At 31.2% G+C, this 24,809-nt stretch overlaps 1 protein-coding gene across 3 annotated transcripts; it reads left to right on the forward strand.

Annotated features, from left to right (window-relative positions):
- The first annotated feature begins 196 nt into the window (after window positions 1-196).
- LOC106679503 (zinc finger matrin-type protein CG9776) lies at window positions 197-21,496 on the forward strand. 3 transcript variants are annotated; one of them, XM_014418698.3, is made up of 13 exons: window positions 198-369; window positions 700-1,218; window positions 1,588-1,735; window positions 2,751-2,888; window positions 4,827-4,947; window positions 5,571-5,624; window positions 6,658-6,836; window positions 8,967-9,107; window positions 9,257-9,295; window positions 9,385-9,624; window positions 14,538-14,643; window positions 15,625-15,743; window positions 19,214-21,496. In XM_014418698.3, the coding sequence occupies exons 2-13, from the start codon at window positions 815-817 to the stop codon at window positions 21,344-21,346; spliced, it is 3,822 nt and encodes a 1,273-aa protein (XP_014274184.1). In that variant the 5' UTR covers window positions 198-369; window positions 700-814; the 3' UTR covers window positions 21,347-21,496. The 3 variants fall into 3 exon arrangements, with proteins under 3 accessions (XP_066907651.1, XP_014274184.1, XP_014274185.1); XM_067051550.1 differs by lacking the exon at window positions 2,751-2,888 and having other exon boundaries at window positions 197-369; XM_014418699.2 differs by lacking the exon at window positions 9,257-9,295.
- Window positions 21,497-24,809: the final 3,313 nt, after the last annotated feature.

Below are 24,809 nucleotides of genomic sequence, written 5' to 3' on the forward strand. Positions count from 1 at the left end.
TAAAAAGAAAAAAAAGCATTTTTAGTCATTTTAGGCCTTTTTTACCTTTTTTTTTAAATGAAGATTAAATAATTTTTTAGATGAACCTTGGATTATATATATACTCGTATATTACATCCTTATCGATCGTGTCTTTGAAAACAAACAAAGAGCTATCACATGTTTTATGTGGCTGTAGCTGATTTTATGCTCATTGGTACAGTTTGGTATAAGTTGCAGAAGCTCAGTTAACCTGTTAGCTAATGTAAACTGTGGGAAGTGTGATTGTTTAATTTCGGTAAAATGTATATTTCTCCTTGTAAAGAAATATTTATTTAAATCGCACAGTAGTTCGGCTGCTGATTGGAGTTAACAATATTGTAGTTGAAGGTATTTTTTAACTCAATAAAAAATGATGATTTTAGTGGAAACTGATTTACTTACCTGCAATATTTCATAAATTCTTTTATATTTTGGTCGTACCTTTGTTTTGTTTGTTTTTATAATTCAGTTTTTATATTGAAACTAATATTTTTATTCAGACAATTTTTTTAAATTATCTATTTATGATAAATTTTACTATGCCACACTGGGATAAATAAAATTGAGGATGACTAAGATAACATAATTCAGGGTTTTAAAGTAATTTTTAGTCTAACATTTCACATAAAAATTGTATTCTTCTTTTCCTAACTTTGATTTATTTATTTTTTTTTACAGATTGTTCAGTAGACATTGTGTGTTAAGCTTATCACTAAGTTATGAACTTTTATAATTTATATGAAGTGGTTTAGTTTCATTAAATATTATAAATTGTTATTACTAATTGTAACTAATGAGACTAGAAGAGGTTCTCAAACTTAAGGACAAGAGATTTTACAAAGAATCTAAATTCAGTAATGCTAAAGATTCTAAGAAATCTAAAATGGATAGTAGGTATTGGAAAGAATTTGAAAATATGGATGATATGGAAACTGATAAGAGATCAGAGTCTGGAAGTGACCGAGTGAGTCCCCGTTATAGAAAAGAAACCAGTGACAGACGGCGACGATCAAAGACTAGATCAAGATCGCGGTCTCGTTCTCATTCTCGTTCACATTCCCATTCAAGTTCTTCAAGCTCTTCTTCATCCTCTCGTTCAAGTTCTAGCTCATCAAGACACCATTCTGATTACCGAAGTAGAAGGAGTACTTCAAAATCAAAGAGAGATACAGCTTACCCTAGAAAATCCCCGTCAAGGTCAGTTATTATTATCTAGCCTTTGAACTTAAATATACAAGTTTTCATTTATAACTTTTCAATCAGACAGTTAATTATTGTTCAATAAATGTGTTAGTTAACTTTTCACAGGACATTTTTACACTTAAGTAAATACATTTTATTATGTACAATTTTTTTACTACTGTTATAGTCATTTGACATAAACAGCAATCAGATCTCTGAATATTTTTTTTCATATTAATTAAGAGCCATATATTTCGTCTTTGGAGTGTGTGGGTTGAAATTGATTTTTAATCTATTAAGAAATTAATTTCTCGCTATGATAACTGAAGTAGTTTTGTTTGTAAATTCTATACTATGAAATAACAAAAATTATTATGAATTCAGGACAGGAAGCAGTTATAGCAGTAAACGAGATGAAGAGAGGAATGGAAGCAGTTGGTTTCCACCCAGTCACCCAAGTTATTCAAACCAAGGTCAGGATATCCCTTCTTCCACTTCTTATATACCTCCGCAGTATCCGTCAACGGTTCAGGTATTTAATATTTTTTTTTTTATAAGTATAATGCAGGATTTCAAATTATATACTTATAAAAATATTGTTGTTTGACGCTCATTATAAGTTTATTTATGATTTTATAAGAGTACTGTAGAACTTTAATTAACCATCAGTACTATGGAACCCAATAAAAGGTAGGGTTCAAACAGACCATGGATGTTCGTATGAGGTATCAGCCTCGATTGTGCCAATGTGCACTATGGTGGTTGCATTTTAGTACCTGTAGTGGAGTGGGAGATATGGGGTAGTTAATGGTTGACCTAGAAAATTTTAATATTTTGACAAATTGATACATCTTCATACTTCTGGAAGCTGGTTCACTTTGCTAACATTATTTGGTTAACTTAAAAAACGTTTATTAAAGGAGACGGAACAATAAATTATATTTGAACCTATTTTTAGGATTACTTACAAAAAAGGAAAAAAGTTTATTAATTATTATATTATTAGGTTATTTCGTATTTTACGGAAATGATAATATAAAAAAACTTGTACCTAATATTATAACTATTTGTATGGTCATGGAATTTACTTCCAGTTTGTGCTACTGTTATTTTGCTACTGTCAGTTTACTATGTTATTTATTAAAATGAAGATGAATAAATAAATATTATTTTATATAGTTAAAATTAGTATTTTTTTAGTGATTGGTACTTCTTTGTTTTTCACATAAATGTTGGATGATAATTAGTTAATCAGGTGCACTTGGTTATTAATTTCACTTATAATATCTTATATACAATCCAGATTTAACATGAGTTAAACCGCGGGCCTATCAAATTATTTGATAAAAATAACAAGCAATAATGAATATTATTGCCAATCAACACTGGGAACAAACTTGTTCTAGAACTTCTAACTGTCATATTTCTGAACACAATTTTGCTCTACTGCATCATTTTTCAGCCAATACTTCTTGTTTTATAATAATTTATATAAGTATTATTATATTTGATTTAGAATTGTCTATATTTCTTTAAATTTTTCATAGGGTTCATATCCTGCCAATTTTCAAGGGCAACAGAATTTTGGTAGCAGTTATCATGGTTACCCTGGGTACGAATCAACTGGCAATTACTACCCACCAAACCCACAAAACTTTCCACATGCTGCACAACCCTCTATAAGTGTAAGATATTTATTAATTTTTTCATCACCATTATTTTTAATGACGAAGATTATCTTAAAGCATATGTGGGCAACCCCGGCCCGTGAGACATTTTGAAAAACCCAATTAAAAAAAGTATTACACAACTTAACTCATACTCACCGAATCAAGTTAGCGAGCATGCCAAGTGGCGGCAATCAACAAAGAGTGAGACGGCAAACATCAAAGCCTTTGATGTTTGCTGCCAATATCCAGAAGCTTACCGCAAATTTAGAAAAACAGCAGCAAATGTTTCATAAACAAAGAATATAACATGATAATGTTGTGAAAGCTAGTTTTATAGTTAGTTCAAAATTGGCAAAGTCATTAAAACCATTTGCCGAAGGAGAATTTTTCAAGGAATATATGTTAGAAGCTTGTAGTGTTTTGTGTCCTGAAAAGAGAAATGAATTTGGAAAAATTAGTTTGTCAAGACAAACTGTCTGACGTACAGAAATGATGGCTAATGATATATAAACAACATTGACTGACCATATGGCTGGTTTTAAATAATTCTCCATAGCATTAGACGAGAGCACCGATTTGTCCGAAACGCTCAGCTGGCTAAATTTATTCGAGGTGTTGATAAAGAGTTCACTTTTACTAAGGAATTGCTTGCTTTACAGCTGCTAAAAGGAACTACTACAGGAGAGGACATTTTTAATGAAGTTCAAAAGGTATTCACAAGTTTTGGCTTGCCATGGTCGAAATTAGTTGGTGTACTACACAGATGGTGCACCTTTTATGGTCGGCTTACTTAAAGGTTTCATCGGAATTTTGAATGAAAAAGCAACTGAATTAAATGTGCAAAAAGATGATTTGATAGTCCTTCACTGTATTATCCACCAACAGAACTTGTCTTCAAAGTCCATTTGACTCCAGAATGTTATGAATTTGGTAGTAAAAACCATCAATTTTATTCGATCCCGAGGGCTTAACCATTGTCAGTTTAAGGCGTTTTGGGATGAAATATGAGATGAAATTTCTGGTCGACCTTACAGGCTATTTGAATTTGAAACTTCAAAAACAAGGACAGTTAGTAAATGATTTGTACAGCCGTTTTAGAACAAAATCTGCTTGTGGGAGGCACAAATGCTGTCTGGTAACAGTTACCATTTCATCACACTCTCTGCGTATGAAAATATTCCTTATGCTCAATATGCTGAAGAACTCAAATTACTGTTGAAGCAATTTTCGAACAGATTTAGCGATATCAAAAACAAGGAAGACTGTTTTAATTTATTTGCTACTCCAACAAAAAGTAATGTACAAAATGCTCCAATATACTTGCAAATGGAGTTGATTGAGATTCAAGAAAACTCACTCCTAAAATCCTAATCTGGAGAAGTGGAGTTGTGTGATTTCTACAAAAAATACCTTTAAGAAGACCATTTTCCATAGCTTAGAAAATTTGCAAGAAGATTGATTTGTGTGTTTGGTAGTACTTATAAATAAGAACAGTTCTTTTCAATGATGAAAGTTAATAAATTAAACCATCGCTCAAGGTTGACTGACGATAATTTGGAAAATTCTTTACATCTTTGTATCAGTGGAATTAATCCAAACATTGATGAATTAGTTTCCCAAATTCAAGCTCAGGTGTCTCATTGATTTCGGTAATTTTTTTTTTATTTCTTACAGAAGATTACCTAAATCTTCTGTTCCATGGAACAAATCTTAACTTTACAACTTGATGTTAGGACAGTATCTATTTGTTGTAGTTTTGGGTTGATGATGATGTTTAAGCTGTTAAAGATCTTGGCTATCAATTCCTAAATTACATTTATTAACCTAGTTTATTTTTGGATTTTTTATACTCTATAGAATGACTTCTTTATAATAAAATTAACATATTGGATAAATATTTAAAAATATTTTAGTAAGTTATGGTTAGTTATGTTTATTATTATTGTCATCCAGGAATATAATATTGGAGCTCCGACAAACCATCCTCCTACAACCAACTGGGAAATATTTCCAGATACGACTCAGCCACCGCCTATCCTTGGTGGACCTGGTCCAGCTACTGGCCCCATATCAGGTGAATAATTTATATATATTTTATTTTATTTTTTCTTGGTTAATACTATAGATCGTCGAGAGCTTTGACCACCCACTGTGGCTAACTTTGAGGCATTATTTTTTGCAAAATCACTGATAGCCCGAAGAGGGTAACTTATACTATGTTGCTGCAAATCATGGTTTTCATTGGGGCAGTGGGAGACTATCCATAGCTCCATAGGCAATCCCTTTGGGACCAATTTAGCAGTGTCAATCATTCGAAGATCAATTGTTAACTAGAAGTCGTAGATTAATAGAGATAGGAAAAAATTAGCTATAGTTAAAACTAATAGCTAAAATTGCCCTCGATATGACCCTTATTCATGAATGAACCATTGATAAATAAATATCATATCCCTGGCAATTTTAGCTATTAGTTTCATAGTTGCCCAACTCTGGAGATTAAGTGATATTTTGTCTTGGTAAAATGTTTTAAAAGCACTTGATTGTTAAGTTAAATTGGGGTTTGAAAAAGAAACAGGTATATACATCTCATCATAGGTATCTCATATATCTCATCATAGGTATATATATATATATATATATATATATATCATATAGGTATATATATCATCATATAAAGTATTTGTGTTTATATTTTAGGTGATTCTCATCCAGGGTTGCCAGATATTAAGGCTGAAGAAGCTAAGAAAGAAGGTATGTTGTTTAATTCATCTTTATGGATATCATTTTACTTTTGAAAATAATTAAAAAAATATTTATAGAATCATTACAGTTCCTTTTAGGATCTAAATAAAAACAAGGTGTCTAGCAACTGAGGAGTCAGTAATCCGTGAAAAAACCGGGTTAGAAAATTCAAATTACTAACAATAAAACATTGTTTCAAAGTAATTATACTTAACTAGCCTTTAAATTAATTCTGTCAAGTACATAGTTACAATATAGTTTCATCATTTTTATATCCATATTTCATGGTCAATGATTTGTCTTTTGAGTATGAAATCAAAACAGGGCAAGACTTTTCAAGTGTAGCCAGTCCTCTCCAATAAAATTTGTTCACAAGTCAGTAAAGGATGTGGATAAAATTAAAAAAATTAATAGTTGTTCCATTTTTCCATTAATCTTCTACTTTCCTTCAACTTCGCCAAATTGGATGCACTGTTCGAAATACAGGTATGTCTAAGAAAATAAGATATTGCATCCTTGAGTGAAAGTAATGGATGGAATTTAATTAAATCGATTTTGGACCATTTTTACGATGTTTCCAAATAGTCAAGATATGATTGTGACAAAATATTCATTTTTGAAATTATTTATTATTGAACTTTTTCTGCATGTTAATTTGAACAAAACTTTCGGTAAAAATTATATATATTTTTAAAAAAAATGGCATGTAATAATATGATTTAAAAAAAAATTCATGAGATTACCGAAAAGTATTGTTGTTTTTTATATTTTAAGAAAAGAAAAAATTATTAGAAAAAAAAATTTGTTCGTGAAGTGTTGCTCCACAATCATAGGGATAATGGTATCTTTTTATTTATTCATTTTTTTTTACCCCCTTCCTGGTAATATCTGACATACGGAGGGGGAGGGAGGGTGATTATCTAGAGGTAACCAACCTATTCTAACTGTAGTGGGAGGATCCTTTTTAATTTCATGGGATAGTGCTATCATGAAATGTAAAAGATAATTTCTAATTATTATAATATTTCTGTATTTCATCTAGCTATCGAGCAAGAACTGCTCCAACAAAAGAGAACTCTAGCAAAACAGCGAGAGGACTATGTGAAACGGAAATTTTCTTTGAATCGAGAATTAAACAGGTTGAAAGACCAAAAGAGGGAACTGCTAAAAGAAAATTCGAAAGAGAATGAAAGGATCTTAAGAGAAAATGCCAAACTACAGGTCAGTAATTGTGTCTATCTGGTTTTTGATAATAACATGATAATAGAAAAATAATTTTTGAAACAGTTTAGGTGATGATTAAGTTGTTATATTATCTATTTATGTACGTTAACCATTTTTCTAATTAAGTGAGAGGTGACTTTGTTCACTTAGATTTTAAATTCTGTTCAAACTATTGCCACATACAGTGGCACTGAAATCAAACTTTTTGAATGCTGAATTTTTTTTTTCAGAATCTAGGCAATGTATGCAAAGTTATTTCGGTTGATGTTATTTTAAATTTATTACAAATGGTTGATGACTTAAATAATAATACACTGAGAAATAAAAAAATAATGTAAACAGTTGCTTGATACATCTGTTAACATACATACATTATTTGATATACGATCTGGTTGTGGAGCTATATATTTTGTCAGTTTTTGGCATCATTGACTTTTTTTAAAGTCTAATTTCATTGTAGAAAGAATTTTTAGGAAATTTATTTTTTTAAAACAGTAATGTTGATGTTAAGTTATGGTAAAACTGGTTGAAGATAAAATATTGTAATTAGCAAACTTTGTAAAACTTTTCATTTTTGCAGTCAGCATGTTTAATGACCAAACACCTCATAACATCACTTTTCTTAGTTTTTAATATTATGGATCATCACTTCTTAATTTTTTGTTTAGTTTTTTTAAAATACTTTTTTGGTTATTTATAACTATTTTAAAAAATATTGTAGGATTGTTAAACTAATTAGAAAATTTCTTTGATTCACCTACTTCTCTGTTTCTATCTGGCAAATTTATTTTTATTGCCTTTAAAACAGATAAGCTTCATTGTCTAGTAGGTTGTGTTTAGTCAGCTTGCCTACTTATGGTTTTAATCTAGCATTATAAACCCTCTTATTGTCATGTCCTTTACTGATCTGGTATATTTATCAATACCGTTATTAAAGACTTAAATGGATCTCATACTTCAGAAGAGATTAACTGTAGTAAGTATTCTAAAATATACATATTATGTGTTATATACATTAATATGTTGTTCTTGTCTAACCATGTGTTAGAGCCCTGAAAATACAGGAAGAGAGAATACCTTATAGCATAAATTTCAAATGAACTGTTAATTTTTTTTTTTAAGTACATTGGAAAACAAATTTTACTTTAAAAGTTTTATTATAATTTATTTTGAAACAGTGTGTGAAAGAGTTTTAATAACAAAAGTAAATTGTTCAAAAACATTTATTTGAAAATATTAATAACAAAACACATTAACTTACGTATTAGTTAATTTTATTTAAGACTTTATTTTCATATTGTTAGGTCACCTGAACAGTTCTGTATGTTTTTAAGATAAATTTTTTATACTTGGAATAATATAATTGTCAGCATGATGGCAATTTGTACATCTCATTAAAAAAAAAAAATGCCTTATCCTGAGGACAGAAAATTGAACCAGTGCTTGTTTGATATTATTTTCATTTTTGAATGGAGACGGAAAAAAGTGATCATTGGAAGTTACTAGGTCTGGGGAGTATGGTAGAGGCGGCTAAATTTCCTAGCATAGCTCTTCTAGTTTCTGACAAGTCCTGAAAACAGTATTTGGCCTGGCAATATCATGAAGCTGTATAGTACAGTCCTTCCTAGGAAAAAACATCAGCGCCCTGTTTTTGGAGTGCTGTTTTTAAATTATCCAATTACTGACAGTACTTCTCAAATTCAACTTTTTGTTTTCGTAGGTAATATCCTTTTCATCTGCTGTTATCATCCGATCCAAGAAGGGTTTATGGAGTGTACAATGACTTAATGGCTCAAATTCTTCTCACTTAATTCATGTGGCACTCATCTCAAATATTTTCACATCAATCATAATTTCTGAATATTGTCCATAATGGTTTGTTGAGCTGAATCAAGCTTTTTCACAATCTCTGTGTGAAAAAAGGATTTTGCTTCATCATGATCTTGGTTGTACTGTTGTCGATCAAAGATGGTCATCCAGAGCTTGACTTATCACAAAAGGCTAACATCATCTATTCAATTTTTTCAAATAATCTTCTGCATGTTCTTCTGTTTTGTTTTTTTTAATCTCTCTCTATTTATACCCTTTATATTATCAGCAAATTTAAGTTTAGGAAATTATTTTCAGAATGAAATCCTACAAAAGCTAAAATCAATTGACAATGTTATTGAAATGCTTTCAAATATTATTGGGGACAGTGCACATCTCCCGGAGGTCATCAAAGAGATCAAGTCATCGGAGAAGTCTGAAAAGAAGAAATCGGACAAAGTAAATACTTATAATTATTATATTCATTTTATAATCTTTAATTATCAATTTAAAGTAGCTTTTTACATTTTACTTATGTAATATTCCAATAAGTAGAGTCGATTGTTTGAAGCCAATTTATTATCATCAAACATAAATTTTTACTTGAGGGTGATAGAGTTTGGAATCGCAATGTGAAGCATACCAAGGCAGGTATCCTAATACTCGTAAAATAGCTGAAATAGGACTGTTTCTTTTGGATTTACAGGCTATAGCCGGAAAGTTTTTTTTTTTTCAGAAGAAACGAGATAAAAGTGAAGAGCGACGAAGCAGTGAGTCTGCAGAGGAAGAGCAGCACCGTGAGCGTGATCGTGCTCGCGAACGTGATCATGAAGAGAGGGACGAAAGCAGGCAAAAGGATGAAAACAGGGTTTATTATGATCCAGGCCTTCATTGGTGTCCCGAGTGCAATATCTTTCCAAAGACAGTCAGTGAGTACTTAGATCATCTCCACTCGTCTCAGCACAAACAGAATACTGTAAGTCTCTTCAATTAATTTCTTTAAAATTATGTATATGGAATAATCTAACATCTCATGCCACAGATTTGTCTCGTTCTCATAGGTAAATAAAGAATTTTTAGAGTTTGGGCTAATATTGTTTCATCTCAGATTGCGAGAGAAAAAATAAAATTGTGGGACTTTTGAATAATTTTATTTCAAGTTTTGTTGCTCCTATTGGTATCATAATAATTTGAATGTTTTAATTTAGTTTTGTTTCCCTACTTCAAATCAATAATAATGTAGTTCTTTGTTGTTTCTTTTGCAAATAAACTGCAAATATTTTAAAAACTGATAATTTTCACTTATTTTCTGCATGTATTATGTAAATCTTTCTCTGAGATTGTTTCTCAGGGAATTTAACTTGGAAAACTTTTTTATCAAGGCTAAGTATGGTGGTGTTCTTGTTTGTTTTTTCAGTGCATATAGTCGTCTTACAAATGTTATTTTATTTTATTTATTTTTTCAAAAGTACTGAATTCAGTATTCCATGTATTACTGTGCTTGTCTTTTAAGAAAAGCAATGTTTGTAAATAAAAAAACAATTATTAAATTTTGAACTGAACATTTCAGAGTTATTGAATGATCGATGATGAGTAAGATGGTCTGAGTGTGGTAAAAGAAAAAAAACTCAAGTTGTCATTAAACTATTTAATATAAGCCAATGTTTGGTCTCACATTGCAGGGCTTTATCAAAGCTAAAAAAGATAAAAACACATGTAATGTAATGTAATGTAAATGAAAAAAAAAGATGTTCAGTCAAACATAAATAAGAATAACAAAAGGTATTCACATCGTGCTATACTGCAGGTGTCCCGAGTGTAATTTTACAATTATAATTAAAATGTTATTAGTGCGGAAAAGGGGGGCTGAAAATTGTGAGACTTTCTGCTAATTAGCATGCATATATTTCTTTCTATTTATAAATTTAATTCCCTGGAGGGGCAAACTGGGTTATTGTGTTAGGTTTTAATAATAATAATATAAGACAGACCATTGGGGTCTCCTAGACTCATAATGGAAATCATGCGCTTATCTGGTGGCTGTTGGAAGTTTTGCTGTCGCGGTCACTTCCGTGTCCTATGGGCACTTCCCTCGTCGAGGTGTATGGTGGGCGAAACGGTGAAAACCATGTATCTTCGCCTGGTGAATGAAAAGACGTCTTTGTTCCTCCGTGGCTGGACAGCATGACTCTGGCGTGATGGTAGGGGTAGGCCAGATCCTAGCTTGCATAGTGCATAGGCTGGGGCAGCATTGCAGTCGCAGCGTCTTCGGGGCCTTCTGGTCTCCGCGGAAAGGGGGGCATAAGAAAATAAGTCCCCCGACACCGACTTTATATAAAACCAAAAAACAACGGTAAAAATCGGATTACTTAAATCCGACAAAAGGTTTTAGACAATTAATGAAATGGAACTAACAACATATAAAAAAGAAATAAAAACTATAGTACACAGTAAGATAGAAAAAGGGAATATGAGTAAAATCAAGAATAAAGGAAGATAATGAACAAGAAAGGGAACATATCTAACAGATTGCAGACAAGTACGAAATAGAAAGGTTGACGGTTAAGTAGTACGTTAATTTGAAAATATTGTTAAAGGAGAGTATTAGCAAATTAAAGAAAATATTAAAAATAGGCAAACATTAAATAATAACTTACATTATAGGGGGAGAAATTATTACAAAAAAAATTAATTTTTTATAATAAAACATATATATGCACATGAATAAAAAAAAAAAAAAGATTCTGTTTTCATTAATTATCTAAAAAATTTTGTTGTGCTTATTTAATTTTACATTTCATTGTACATCTTTTTATTTATACCGCATTTAAGTGTTTGTATGTTTTTTACCCCTGATTAGGCCTTGCACCTTGGGGCGAAACGTTGGCTCATATTAAATAGTTCTTGTCTATTTGAATTTTTTTTTTACCGTACCCGGACTATCTTCCTTTTATTTTTGGTGTTACAGTTAAAGGATTTCCAACAAAAACCCTACTAGTCAAAAAGTTACAATGTTGAGAAACTGCAAACAAAAAGTTATCATCATCCCATTAGTGCATTTTTTTTTTTTTTTTTTTAATACACTTAGACATCAGGCATGTTATCAGAACTAAATAATTGAAACCAAATTATATCCTCTGGCTGTGAAGAAAAAATTCCTTTGTGTTTTCACGGAATTCAATACCAAATCTTATCTAATGCATAATAATGTTGTATTTTAGTACTATATGTCAATGTTAGGTTAAAGTGATAACTTACGACTTATATTAGTTACAAAACACAATACAACTTATATTATTTAAATGATTGTTTATTAAAGAAACTTTGATGGTTTAAGGTTACTTTTTAAAGATAAATCCTCAGTCAACTTTGAGTGTGGGATATTGCTAATGAAATTTGGTAGCATTAAAACTATTTCATTGGGATTGTTGGGCTTGGGGCTTTTCATAAACTTCTTTCCCAGAGTAAAATAAACTTAATCACTGGTTCTATTTTAATAATAGACAGAGGAGCATAAAATTAAAACCCCCAAAGAACCAGAACAATACAGAAAAGAAAATATGCTTTTCCAATTGATATAAAAATTTAGTAATATTATGCAAACAAATAAAATTAATCATACCCTCCTATTATTATAAAAAACAAAAATATGTGTTATGAAAATAATAAATATATATGTATACAAACCAAAAGAATCGTTTCTCTAATTAAAGAAAAATAATAAACAATGGTGAAAGAAAATTAAGATACTTAAATATAAAAAAATCTTAACTCTTATATAATAAAAAGAGACAAAAAAATAAAATAATTAACTCTCTGATATTATATAATGAATAGAAATTAAAACACTCAATATTTGATATAATGACAAAAGACATTTTGTTACTAAGTCACTGACAGTAGTTGAAAGAATAAAAGCTCGTCGATATGCCCTTATCAAATACAAAATAGATAAGTCTCTTAAAAGATGGCCGCCATAGTTCAGAAGGTGAAGGGCTGTTGACAATTGGTGGGTGATCGCCACTTGTTATATTCTACCTCAAAGACTCAGAGGCTAAACAGTGGCAGTGAGCCAGTGGGTGGTTGAATCCCTGCTTGGTGGTTGAAAGCACCAGAAACCAACACAAATCTGGTGCCTCAGAAAATGTGCAGTAGACTCCTAAACTATGGAATCTTGGTGGGTGAAGATTTACAAATTAACACATATGGAATAGCTCTAGAAACATGTAGTAGACTGCCTAGAAGTCCCCATTAGCTCGTTTCGATGTTTAATAGTTCCTCATTCTGTACTGTCCTTCAACGAGGTATTCATATACTCACAACACTCTTATATATAGAAAAGCTATCTCATTGAAGTATTTTTCCAACTGGCAGTCAAAAGCTGTTTTAATTACAAAAACAAAAGATAAAAAAAAAAAAAAAAAAGTAGTTGAAAAGTCAACTAGAATTAAAACATAATATCTTTCTTTGGGCTTTAACAGGAATCCTCCTTTTCCTCATGAAAAGAGGGAAGGAGGGAAAACTAACATGAAAAGGGAGAGTCAAAGGCATTGATAAGGACCGAGGTGTTCAATCTAAGTAGTCTTCAAACAACTGTTGACATTTTAAGAGAATAAGATGACATGAAAATAATAGATAAACTAAGGTGGGGCTAAAATGATGTAAACATGAAAAAAAGGAAGGGCTTGGAAGTAGTAATGAACTGATAAATGATATTTCAATGAACGACTGATTTTTTATTTATTTATTTTATGACAAAAAAGTTTTGTGTTTTTCATGTTAGTTTTAAGAATTATCATCTCATTCATGTATCATTATATATTTAACATCCTTTATTCTTTTTCTTTCTCCTCTGTACCTATCATGAAGGTGCCTCTAATCCTTGACTGGAAACCTCAGCCCTTATCAATACTTTCACCTCAATCAGAGTTTTTCCACTTTCCTGTCACAACATTTGGATGTGTTCTTATGTTATGTGTGTTGACTTATCTTCACTTTCATTCATATTCTTTGCTCTCTACTCTCTCCTATCATACTACACAAATGCCTAAACCGATGTTATCTTTCTAATGTTAATTTTAAGCTTCTCTGTTTATTCACCTCTCTGTTCAAAAATCCTGACTCATTCTTTAGGATATTTTCTTTCTGGGGTGCCTAAATAGATTAAGGGATATCCTTTTTTGAGGCTAAAACTTTCTCTACCCTTACTTTATTACCTGAGATGTATCAAGAATATAATCCTATATTTTTTGATCCCCTATGAATTCACCATTCTTTTCTCTGATTATTTTTATCTTCCAGGTTTCAAATTTTAAAAGTTGTCATTTTTTGATGTACCAATACAATCCCAAAGATGTTCATGTTTTTTTTAATTGTAAGTACTACCATATCGGTTCAGCAGGAAGTTTTGAAACCTTAGAATGATCGTTATTCTGGTGACTCAATCGACATAATAGTGGAAGAATATTTCATTTCAAGCTTTCTTCTTATATAAAATAATATGGCATAAAAAGCATAAAGTAGCTTCCAATAACAACAATTTTGGGGGGAAACAAGTATTTTTTTAAAATGATCCAGTTCAAATAAATTAGATTCTGGTCTAAAATGAAGATTTAAAAAAGGAACAAAAATTGATATGTTGACTTGTGTACTGTTTTTTTAGATTTCCTAATTGGGAACCCGCTGAGGAAAGTAGGAAACTACTTCACCTAATATGGACAAAACCTAATCTCTATCAATATGTGTAGTAATATGAAAAAAAAAATTATATATATTGCCTATTGTACCTAGTCCAGCTTTTATTGAGGTAGGGTTTTATACTCATCTCGCAACCATAAAAGGATTTGTATGACTCATATCTATTTTTTTTTTTTTCGTGACCTGTTTTAGAAGTTGAAATCTGAAGATTATCCGTGGCACATGGGGCAGAATTTGGAAGAGAAGACCCCTCTCTTGGCAAACAAGGATTGCCCGCCGAAAAGGATTCCAATCAGGGGTAAGTATTGGTTTTTTTACTGCATATTTGTTTTGTATGCGATTTTAATGTCCAAGCAAATTATTTTCAGCTTCTTTATTGAATATAGTCTCAATTATTTAATTTTGACAGCGTATCTACGAAGGTTGCTTTTACTGTGAATTCTTCTACAGGGAAGGTAGGTTGAACATTAGAAATTTAAAAGAAATGAAATGTAATTTATCAATCATGTAACATATTCTGTTCTATAATGTAAATTAATATTTTGTTGTATAATAAAGAAATGTATATGTTTGTAAAATGTTAAAAATAAATACTTAAGAAAAAATTCTGTCATATTTGTATTGTATTGTGAACCATCTTGTATTCATTCAAGATTTTGTAATATTAATTGAAGACTTATGAGATCCTTAAAATTTGTTGTATTGTCAAATGGTGGTCTTTTAACTACAGAGTGCTATCAGCAAATAAACTAAAAATATATAATAATCTATAAAAATACTTATACCAACTCTGAGTTAGTCTATTACATTTATCTATCAACACAGCCTTTAATTTTAAAAGATTGCCATGCATTAATTAAATGTGTGTTATTTTTATCGATTTCAGAAATTTAAGGTAAAAACATTAATTGTATATATTTTTTTTAATGCCATATCTTTACAAATGATATTTGTCATGGACATATTACAAGAAGCTAATGTGATTTAAAATATTTCAGTGTTACGTAGATGGAAATCCATCCGCTTGTTATCTCATTTTTATGAGAATATTTTTTCAAAATAACAAGAAATAAATCATTTTCCGATATACACTCAAAATGTCGCTGAAATGTGTGGTCTTAGCTCCCTCCCAGAGGATTTGTGTAGTCACTTAAGCTGTGATCCAGACTGAGTATTTTTCTTTTTTTTTATTTCTTAATCTTACTGTTTATTGATTAGAATAGCAAACTAATGTTGTTTTGTACGTTTCTTTCTAAAATATTTATTGGGATGCTTGCAGGAGTGCAGTTCCTGATACCGGCCACAGCTTGGTTCTGCTCCATGTGTAAGGTTTGGCTTGGAGACATCCACTGTGCCACCAAACATATACAAAGCAACAGCCACTCTACAAACTATAATGTGAGTATTTTTAGTAGTCATCAGATAATAAATTAGTATTTTTATTATTATAAAAGATCTAGGTTTATTCGCAGAAAAACCTGATTGACCTTTGGGTATTTTAGAGGTGCCCTTAAAAGTTGATTCAGTTGCCCTTATTATAAAATAATTTTTTTCTTCAACCCAATCCTAATTTTTCCTTACGTTTTCAAAATAAATAAATTGCATCAATAACATTATTTAATTTTAAAAAATAATTAGTTCATTTTTACTTACCAACATTTCTAAATGTTTTCTATAGTGAAAATTTTAAAATGCAGTATACTGCTTCCTTTACAGCTATGTTTCATTCATTAGCAAATTCATGCTGAATTAAAGGTTATTTTGAAACATTTTCACAATTTTAACTTTACTGGTAATTTATTCATTCTTGAATAGATAACCTCATTGGATTGTATACTCCAAATATTGCAAAGGATTTAAATTGCTCTGTGCAAAAATGCTGTATCTGGCATTTGTTTAGTAAATATGCGGTTACTGTACTTTTACTAAAGATTAAAAAGTAACTGCATTTATAATAAGTAAACCAGTTTCTATGACCAGTTATGATGTATTTTAAGACATTAGAAAAGTTATACAGATGACCTTATGTGAATTTGAAGAATATGATTCTGGATGCTGTGTAGAAAAACAATTAAGAAATAATTTCAATTATTTCTTAATATCTTACATTTTTGCAGTGTTTCAACCAACATTCAAATATGTGTGTGTGTATGTATATATTACACTTACATATAGGGTGCTAGTAAGAACCAGGAAACTTTAGGAGCCGATTGAACTTGTCAATTGTGACCAGAAGCATTTTTCTGTATTAACCATTGTCTGATTTTTAGCAGTTTAGTGGCAAATTAAAATTTTTTTGTTTTTGTAATTTTTTCCATTCTTGACTTTTTCACATTAAACTCCTTCGATCTCTTTTATGGATATATTGATACGACGTTTCATGAAATCTTATCATGTACACCATTGAAAAGAGCGGGAAACTTCCTATCAGTGAGAATAATAAATATCGTGGATTGTTTTTAACTGGATTTACAAAGCATACACACAGGAGAGATAAGTCTTTGGGGAAAACTACTATTAATAAGCTTCAAAGCTGTATTGATTCCATAAACCCTGGCTTTATAAAAACTATTAAAAATTCAATTCAATTCAGTTTCATTTATTCATTGTTGTACACCTCCACTTATCAAAACAGCTCTGATGAAGACCTGGATTGTGAGTCGAAATATTAGTGATTAATAAATAGTAGGAACTATTTTTTTTTTCTTAACTGTAACCCTGGCCATCTTCTAATTCACTTACGGTAAATCATCTATATGTAATATCAATAAAAGTAGTTATCTGCCAAAAATATTCCCAAGAAGAAGCCTTATCCCTAACACCATGTACAGAATTATTTGTATCTGTATCAGGTAACTAGAATCCAACTCTTCTCCCAGAGAAATTAGTCTTTAGGGATGATTTCCATAATCAGGAAGTTTTATATAGTTGACCTTACTGTGGAGAATTTCAGGCCTTCATCTGGGATAAGTACAAAAAGAGGACAACCATAATGAATAAAAGGAAAAATAGAACTTGAAGATAGGAAGTAATATAGGTAAATAAGTAGTATTCGAAGGAAATGTGTAATGTAAGTATTATAAGAAGGTAAAAGCAGTATGAGAGTACATTAATATTAAAATTATGAAAGAGAAGAGAAAAAGAAATTAATACATATTTATGTGTATGAAAATCCAGTTAGTAGATATATGAAAAAAATTAAATTATTTGAAATTAAAATTATGAAAAGTGAGAAAGAAAACGTTTATATATTCTATTAAATGTGTAAGTAAAATAACAGAACTGACAAAGTAAAATATGAAGTTATATAAGCCAAAAGGAATAAGTGCTACAATTGACAGTAATTTAGTATTGTAGACATAACTCAACGTGTGTACGGAAGAAAAATAAGGAAAGTGTGGAACATGGTTTAAAAAGGAGGGGGGAAAAAATGCAAATATATAAGATTCACGCCAACTATTGCAAGAGACCAAGCAAGATTGGTGTAAGATACGTAGAGGTAGAGGATTGTGAAGTTACAAAAATATGTTAGAGGCTTATATGAAATTAATAAACTTAATGATTGATATAAACAACTAAATATTAATAGGAAATAAGATAAAGAAGAGAAACTAAATATTATGAAACAATTACAGGATAAATAAACATTATCAGAATTAAGAATTGAACTATGATTTAAAGGGTTGGTTCTGTGTAGCGAATCAGTTAATGATATTATTAATAGAGATAATAGTAATGAGCAATCAGTAATATTAATGGTGAGATTATTAAAAGAGCTGATATAAGGGTTATAGGTACAACTAAGTTAAATGAAAGGTGATAGTTAATAATAATTGAAAAAGGTTATATAGAAAAAAAAATAATAGTTTAAATAAATGGCAAAAGAACGGCTATCAAATCTTTAAAGCAGTGAAATGGATGTAGAAGAAACAAAATGTTAATAATGTAAGGAGTTGTCAAAAAATTAATTTTCTTTGTAAAATTGCTTAATTTGTGGATGGAGGTTTTGGCAGCTCATTAAAGATATATTCTATTTTAAATATATTTTTATAAAAATATAAAACTTTTATATAGGTTATTATATATTACTACGATCCTTCCCCTCTTATTTATTTTTAATTAACTCTAATTTTCTGATTAATATAATTGTCGATTATATTTAGGACTAATAGCTGGTTTGTCTAATGGCACTAATCCCTTTAGAGGGAGAGCTCAAAATTATATTGTTATTTTCTTCAGTTCAATTACTCATAATTGAGGAGGTGTAGAAAAAAAAATATTTACCTTCAATTTAAATGTATATTTAACAGTCTTAATAACTCGACCTTACCTAAATCCTTTATGAATATATCCAATAAAAAAGTAAGTAGTAAAATAAAATCCTATATAATATCATCAGTGTTCCCAAACAGATGCAACTAAATATTATATAATAAATTAAAAATTTTTTGTTGATTATTCTTATAAAGAATTAATTATGTTGTCAATTTATTATATTGTTCTTTAATAAATTACAATAAATATTTGCTTCTAATGCTATCTTTTAATAACATCTTAGGAAAAACTTAATCCCTGTGCATTTATCTCATTTGACTAAAATTGAATGTCTTTTTTTACATCCTTATAATGCACACCTACTTGTTAAAAACCAATCGTACTGGAACAATTCTCTGTAAGAGTTATTATGTTAATAGTGAAAATAAACTTAAACTCAATAAAATATCTTTATTAAACTTATTATGGGATGGCTAATATCTATTATCATATAAATATAAATCAAAATATATTATTTTTAATCAGATCACATCATAGTAACATATAAGCTGTTAGTCTTAGATTAATATTTAATTCTACTTTAATTTTTCTAGGAATTCATTATGAAAAACCAACATTGGGAAGTTGATTGGCTGACAGAAAGGACAAGATCATACGAGCGAAATTCTGAAGCAAAACAGCAGCAAACAGGGGTCCTGGTTCCACAACAGGTCCAACCTCCACCGGCTCCACTCACCATCGCCACCCTCAGTGATCAGCTCCTCGCCATGATCGCTGCGAACTCTAAACTTCAGGAACCACCTCCGCCTCCTCCTCCTCCTCCACCCCCAATCACCAAGTCATCCTCTTCATCAGAAGATGATTCTCCCAGTAGAAAATCTAAAAAGAAGAAGAAAAAGTCAAAGAAAAGTAAAAAAAGCAAGGATAAGTCGCCTTCTAAGGAATTGGATCTGATTAAACTGAATTATAAAGCTATGACAGAGAAGAAGGCACCAGAATTGGTACCACATGATGACAGCTTTATTTCTGAATGGATGCCAAAAGTGGAGAAGCGAGATGCTGTTCCGATTAAACCAAAGCCGAAGAATGATATTCCTGAAGTAAGACCACTGAAGAGAAGTAGGAGATTAAGTGCAGGAAGTCAAGAATCTTCAGGTAATCCATCTGAAAGATTTGTGAGCCCTGATGATAATCTATATGATGACCATGATGATGCCGTTATATTTGATAAAAAGCCTACTGCTATTTCTGCCTCGTCAAACTACGAAAAAAACCAGTCTTCAAGAAGTAAAAAGAGAGAAGAAGAAATTACTAGGCATGAACGGCACTCTAAATATGAAAGAAGTCCTAAAGAGAAATCAAAGTATGAGGAAAGGTTCAACAAATATAACAAATTTGACAAATATAAACAAATGGAAAAGGAAGAGAAGGAGTCGAGATATGAAGATTATAAAAGCAAAAAAGAAATTAAGCCTTACGTTAGTGATAGAGACAAACATAAGAAATCTCCTGTTTCGAGACTGAGAGATATAAAGGAAAAGGAAACTGAGAGGAAAAGAGGAAGAGGTAAATTACTTGATAAAAATGATGATGATGATGCACATGAAACATCATTTGAAAAACGAACCTCTGAGAGTGCTGCTAAGAAAAAGGATGGTAAAAAAGTTGCACCCAATAATTTACCCAAAACGAAACTGCCTTTTATTGGGAGGATGCCAATATTGAAGAAAAAAGTTGAGCAAAAGTCCGAAGAAAAAGAAGAGAAAAAAGATATAGAAGACTCTGCTTCAAAAGATTCTCTACCAGAACTTGCTCTGTTACAGGAACCTGTAGTGGAAGCATTACCAACTGAAATGGCACCACCTGTCGAGGAGCTTCCAAAATCGACTTTAATCATCAGTAAGCGACCCAGACTTGCTGAACCAGGTATTGTTAAAAAGGAAATCCTTTTTAACAAACCTGCCAATGATAATCTTACTGAACAAGACATGGAGCTAGATGATGATAGTACTGTTGTTCCTAAAGAAGAAGAACCAGCTAAAGATGAGCTTCACAAAGATTTTAAAGATGCCCTTGATCTTTTGTTTCCTGAAGAAAAGAAAGCAGACAGTAATGAAGAAGTTGAAGTTAAAGAAGAGACAGAGGCCAAGATTGAAGAACAACAAGCCATTGTAGCTTCTGCAGCCCCTACAACCTATATGTTACCAGCTGGTTATGATATGAGCATGTACCAGACGTATTATGACCATGCTTATGTTCAACAGTGGGCCCAAATGGGGTATGACCAGACAGGACAATACGCTAGTGCTTATGCCTATCCACCCCCCACTATGGAAGGGGTTCAACAGGCTGCTATGGAAGTTGTGGTTCAGCCTACTGAAACACCAGTAGTTGATGTTGCTGTTCCAGAGATTTTTCCTAAAAAGAAGAAAAATCCACTTTCACAAAGAATGAGGCGGCATCTGCAGAAAAAGAAAGCCAAAGAAGCTGCAGAAAAAGCTAAAGAAGAGGGCGGTGAAGCAGAAAGTGAGAGTGGAAACATGGAATATGATATAGATGAAGAAGATGGTGATGATTTTGAAGAGGAACAAGAACAAGAGACTGAAAACGATAAAGGGTTAAGAGAAGAGCACCAAGGTGAAGGTTATAGTAAATTAGGTGATATGTCTGATTTGGCATTGCTGGGCATTGATGAAGATGATGCAGCAGCTCAAGGATTCTATTGATTAAATTTTATAGTTTTACCTATTCTACCCATTTGCTGTTTGGGCACACTGGAATAGACTTTTTACTGTGTATGCAGTAATAGTAGTTTTGTTGGAAAACTTTATTTTGTTAATATGTACAAATAACAATATTAAAACTATAGAATTTTAGGTAGTTTTTGTTCATTTTCCTCACTTTAAGCAATGGTAATGTAAGTATTCTTTGTCACTTAAATATCATATCTTGTATTAGTCATTATGCTTGGGTTTTAAGTTCCTAATTATAAGTTTCAAACTTCGCATCCTCAAGTTCACTAATTATTATATATAACATTACAAAATTTGTAACTTCTCTTATATAATTCCTATATATAATATATAATTACTAAACAAGTAACTCTTAGTTCCCATTTATAATTGGATTGAAAGTAAACAGTATTCGTTATAAGAGTTAAATATTGGATCCCTTATCCAAATTTATAGATTTTTATATGAATTTAAAGTTAAAGGTTTCTTGTCAAAAATAAATAAATAATAATTTACATAAAACATTACAAAGTTTCTTTGCTTGTATTTTATACTCATGAAGATTATTCTTATTTTTAAGTGAGGTAGATAAATCAAGAAACACCTTATGCAATTAAATTTTTATCTGGATATGGTGACCAGCATCCTTGAGAAGATTGAATTCTGTACTATTTATAATTTTTTATCTTTATATTTGGATCTTTAATATAAAGAAAAGGACTGAAAATAGAAATTTTTAAAGATAATCGGTACTTTGTGATAGAACTTGATAACATAACTTTACATTGTTGAGTGATTATATGCCAGGTGATACAATAAATATTTTGCATTAAAGAAATCATAAAATGACTGATTAAAACAAAAATGGTTGAAGATTCTTGAGAGAGGAGGGAGCCCTTGTATCAGAAAGCTACAGCTCAACAAAAAGATTTAATGCAATAAATAATGACTGAAAATTATATTGTTCCTCTGGTTGTAAATAGGAAGGTGAATGATCCAAAATCTATATAATTAATCAGAAACTATTGGCTCAAGAACTATAAGTATACAGGTCATAAAGGATTCCTGGGCACAAAAATTATATGAAATCGTTGCACTGGCTAACAATGTAAAACGAAGTTGGCCAATCCTCCAATAAAGTGAAGAGTGGCTACCCAAAAAAGAGAGGAATGGCAAAATATCATTTTTAATGCTGGTAGCAGCCAGTACAATTTTATAATTGCAACAATAGTAACCCATCTAAGAGGTTTTTGGTAGAACATAATAATAAAATAAGAATAGCTTGGTCAAGAACATGGCAAGCTATAATTAGGATCTTTTTTAAAAAGCTCCATTGCTTCACTATAAAACTATTCTGTTTGTTTTTATAAAACCATAATATCAACACATTTATCTCTAATATGAAATGTGAACTATAAATATACAATTTTCTGAAACTGCTCTGCAAAACAATTATCATTATGTGACGTCATATTCTTTCATAAGATCACATTGTGTTGAGCAGATGGGTCGGAAAACGATCAACAAAGTAGTTTCAATTTCACTTTGAAGTGCAGCTCAATTGGTTTTACTTCAGCATCGTGTGTACATATTACAATGTAAGTATATTCCTTTTATCTCGTACCGGTGCTCCCTACTAAAGAAGCGAGATTGTTACGAAGACTACCAGAGCTACGATGTTACAGCTTTCTATGTTAGAGACCGGAAGAGCTCCTAAAGGTACCTCTACACGCTCGCCAAGCTGTGGCGAACCTACACATGCGCGAGCATGTGGATGGGTTACTTGGCTTGTCTGGTACGAGTTTGCCTAAGTTTGTTGCCGATCTGTCGAGAATCAGTTTTTTGACACAGATCAAAGGGGGTTCGTGAGAGCTCTTGTGTAGGATCTCCACAATAGTTCTTTGTTTAGTTGCAACTGAGAGCTATTAGGAGGTTGAAGGTGTTTGTTGTTACTTATTATAATAAGGGATTTTATATTTAATCCCCTTTCATTTTCTTTTTTTTTGTAATAAAAATTATGTAAACTCAGAGCAATGGAAACCAGTTGTACGTCTGCCGTGCTTGCCTCTCTGAAAAACACTAGCACGTGGACGGTCCGTTGGGAAGACTCCTTTCGTTTACCGAGCATTTGTTCGAGTCTCCGATTCGCGGCGAGTGGCCAACATGTAGATCTGCCATAATACTTTATTTTTGAAAACCTTAAGGCGCTGTTCATCCCTTAGTGTAAGAAGCCACGTCTTTAAGGCTTTCAGTGCTGATCACCAGAGAGAATTCTTCACGGTCTTCAAGAACATCGTTGCAGCCTCATATTGCTACCTAGTAGCATACACCTAAACCATGATAAAGTCATCTCCTGTTTATTCCTTGGAAATATTTTAGCGTTACCATTGTATTAATAAGTAATATATTATTATATATGTAGAAGTATTACTATATCATCATACTGGTACATAAACTGATTTGTTAATTCTCAACATCTTTGGTTCTCTCCATCTTTAATATCTGTAATCGTAACCAAGGTCAGGTCTTGAACCCCTCTGTACTTTTGCCAACATCTTAAAACGCAAGCCCTTCAAACCTGCACACCCCACTAAATCCTTTCTTCCTGCGAGGTGTCAGGGCAGTAAGAGTCCCATCAATCCTGTTAATATCACCCATTAACCTTTCTATCCTCTCTTCTCTCTCCTTCCTTAACCCTGCCCTCTATTATTATTATTATTATAATTTTTTTTTCATAATACAATGTCACGTTATTTGTTTATTCATCATGTGGAGGTCCCTCACAGTCAGATATATTAACCAAAGAACCGAATTGGGATTCAGTTCAACAAAAACCAAGTATTTATTCCTCCTTGTAGTACCATTGTTAGGATAAAATAATATGTTGCATATTGTTATTATTATTAGCTTTCCGGCATAGATACAATTTTTTTAGGAGAAATCCCACCATCTACGCATTTAATGCTAAATTAATTCAAGAAATTACATTGAGAAATATTCTTGGCAAAAGGAATGCAATCATAAAATTATGTATATATTATATAGATTTTTAAAAAATAGCATTTTCACATTCACATGCCCTTTTTTCCATTTTCGAGGTCAACAAATTACCAGAAAACCTACTGAGCTATGGATCACCCACAAAAAAATTATGGCAGAATCCGTTTTTTTCTATTTATTTGAGAGGATCAAATGCCTGTCATGATGATGAATCAATTACAATGACGGACTTAATTTCTCTTAAGAACGAGAAATTGAGTTTTCAAAAGATGCCAATTCCACTTTCCGCACCTTTTTTGGGCTAATCGTCATGTATCATAAAACTCGGTGGATCGGAAAATGATTGCTATAAAATAGTTTTAAAATTTGGTTTTCTATAAGAATCCTTTATTAAAAACATTTTTCTTCATTGGAAAACTCAGAGCCAAGTGCGCTTAAAGAAGAGCTTGTCAAAGAG

The sequence above is a fragment of the Halyomorpha halys genome, unplaced genomic scaffold, assembly GCF_000696795.3.
Source record: "Halyomorpha halys isolate HHAL.00 unplaced genomic scaffold, Hhal_1.1 Scaffold207.1, whole genome shotgun sequence".
NCBI classification, from domain to species: domain Eukaryota; kingdom Metazoa; phylum Arthropoda; class Insecta; order Hemiptera; family Pentatomidae; genus Halyomorpha; species Halyomorpha halys.

Coding starts and splice junctions, on each gene's coding strand:
- LOC106679503 (XM_014418698.3), top strand. CDS start 815: ATGAGACTAGAAGAGGTTCTCAAACTTAAGGACAAGAGATTTTACAAA. Junction 9,296..9,384: donor GCAATGTGAAGCATACCAAG/GCAGGTATCCTA, acceptor TTTTTTTTTCAG/AAGAAACGAGATAAAAGTGA. Junction 14,644..15,624: donor GAAAAGGATTCCAATCAGGG/GTAAGTATTGGT, acceptor GGATGCTTGCAG/GAGTGCAGTTCCTGATACCG.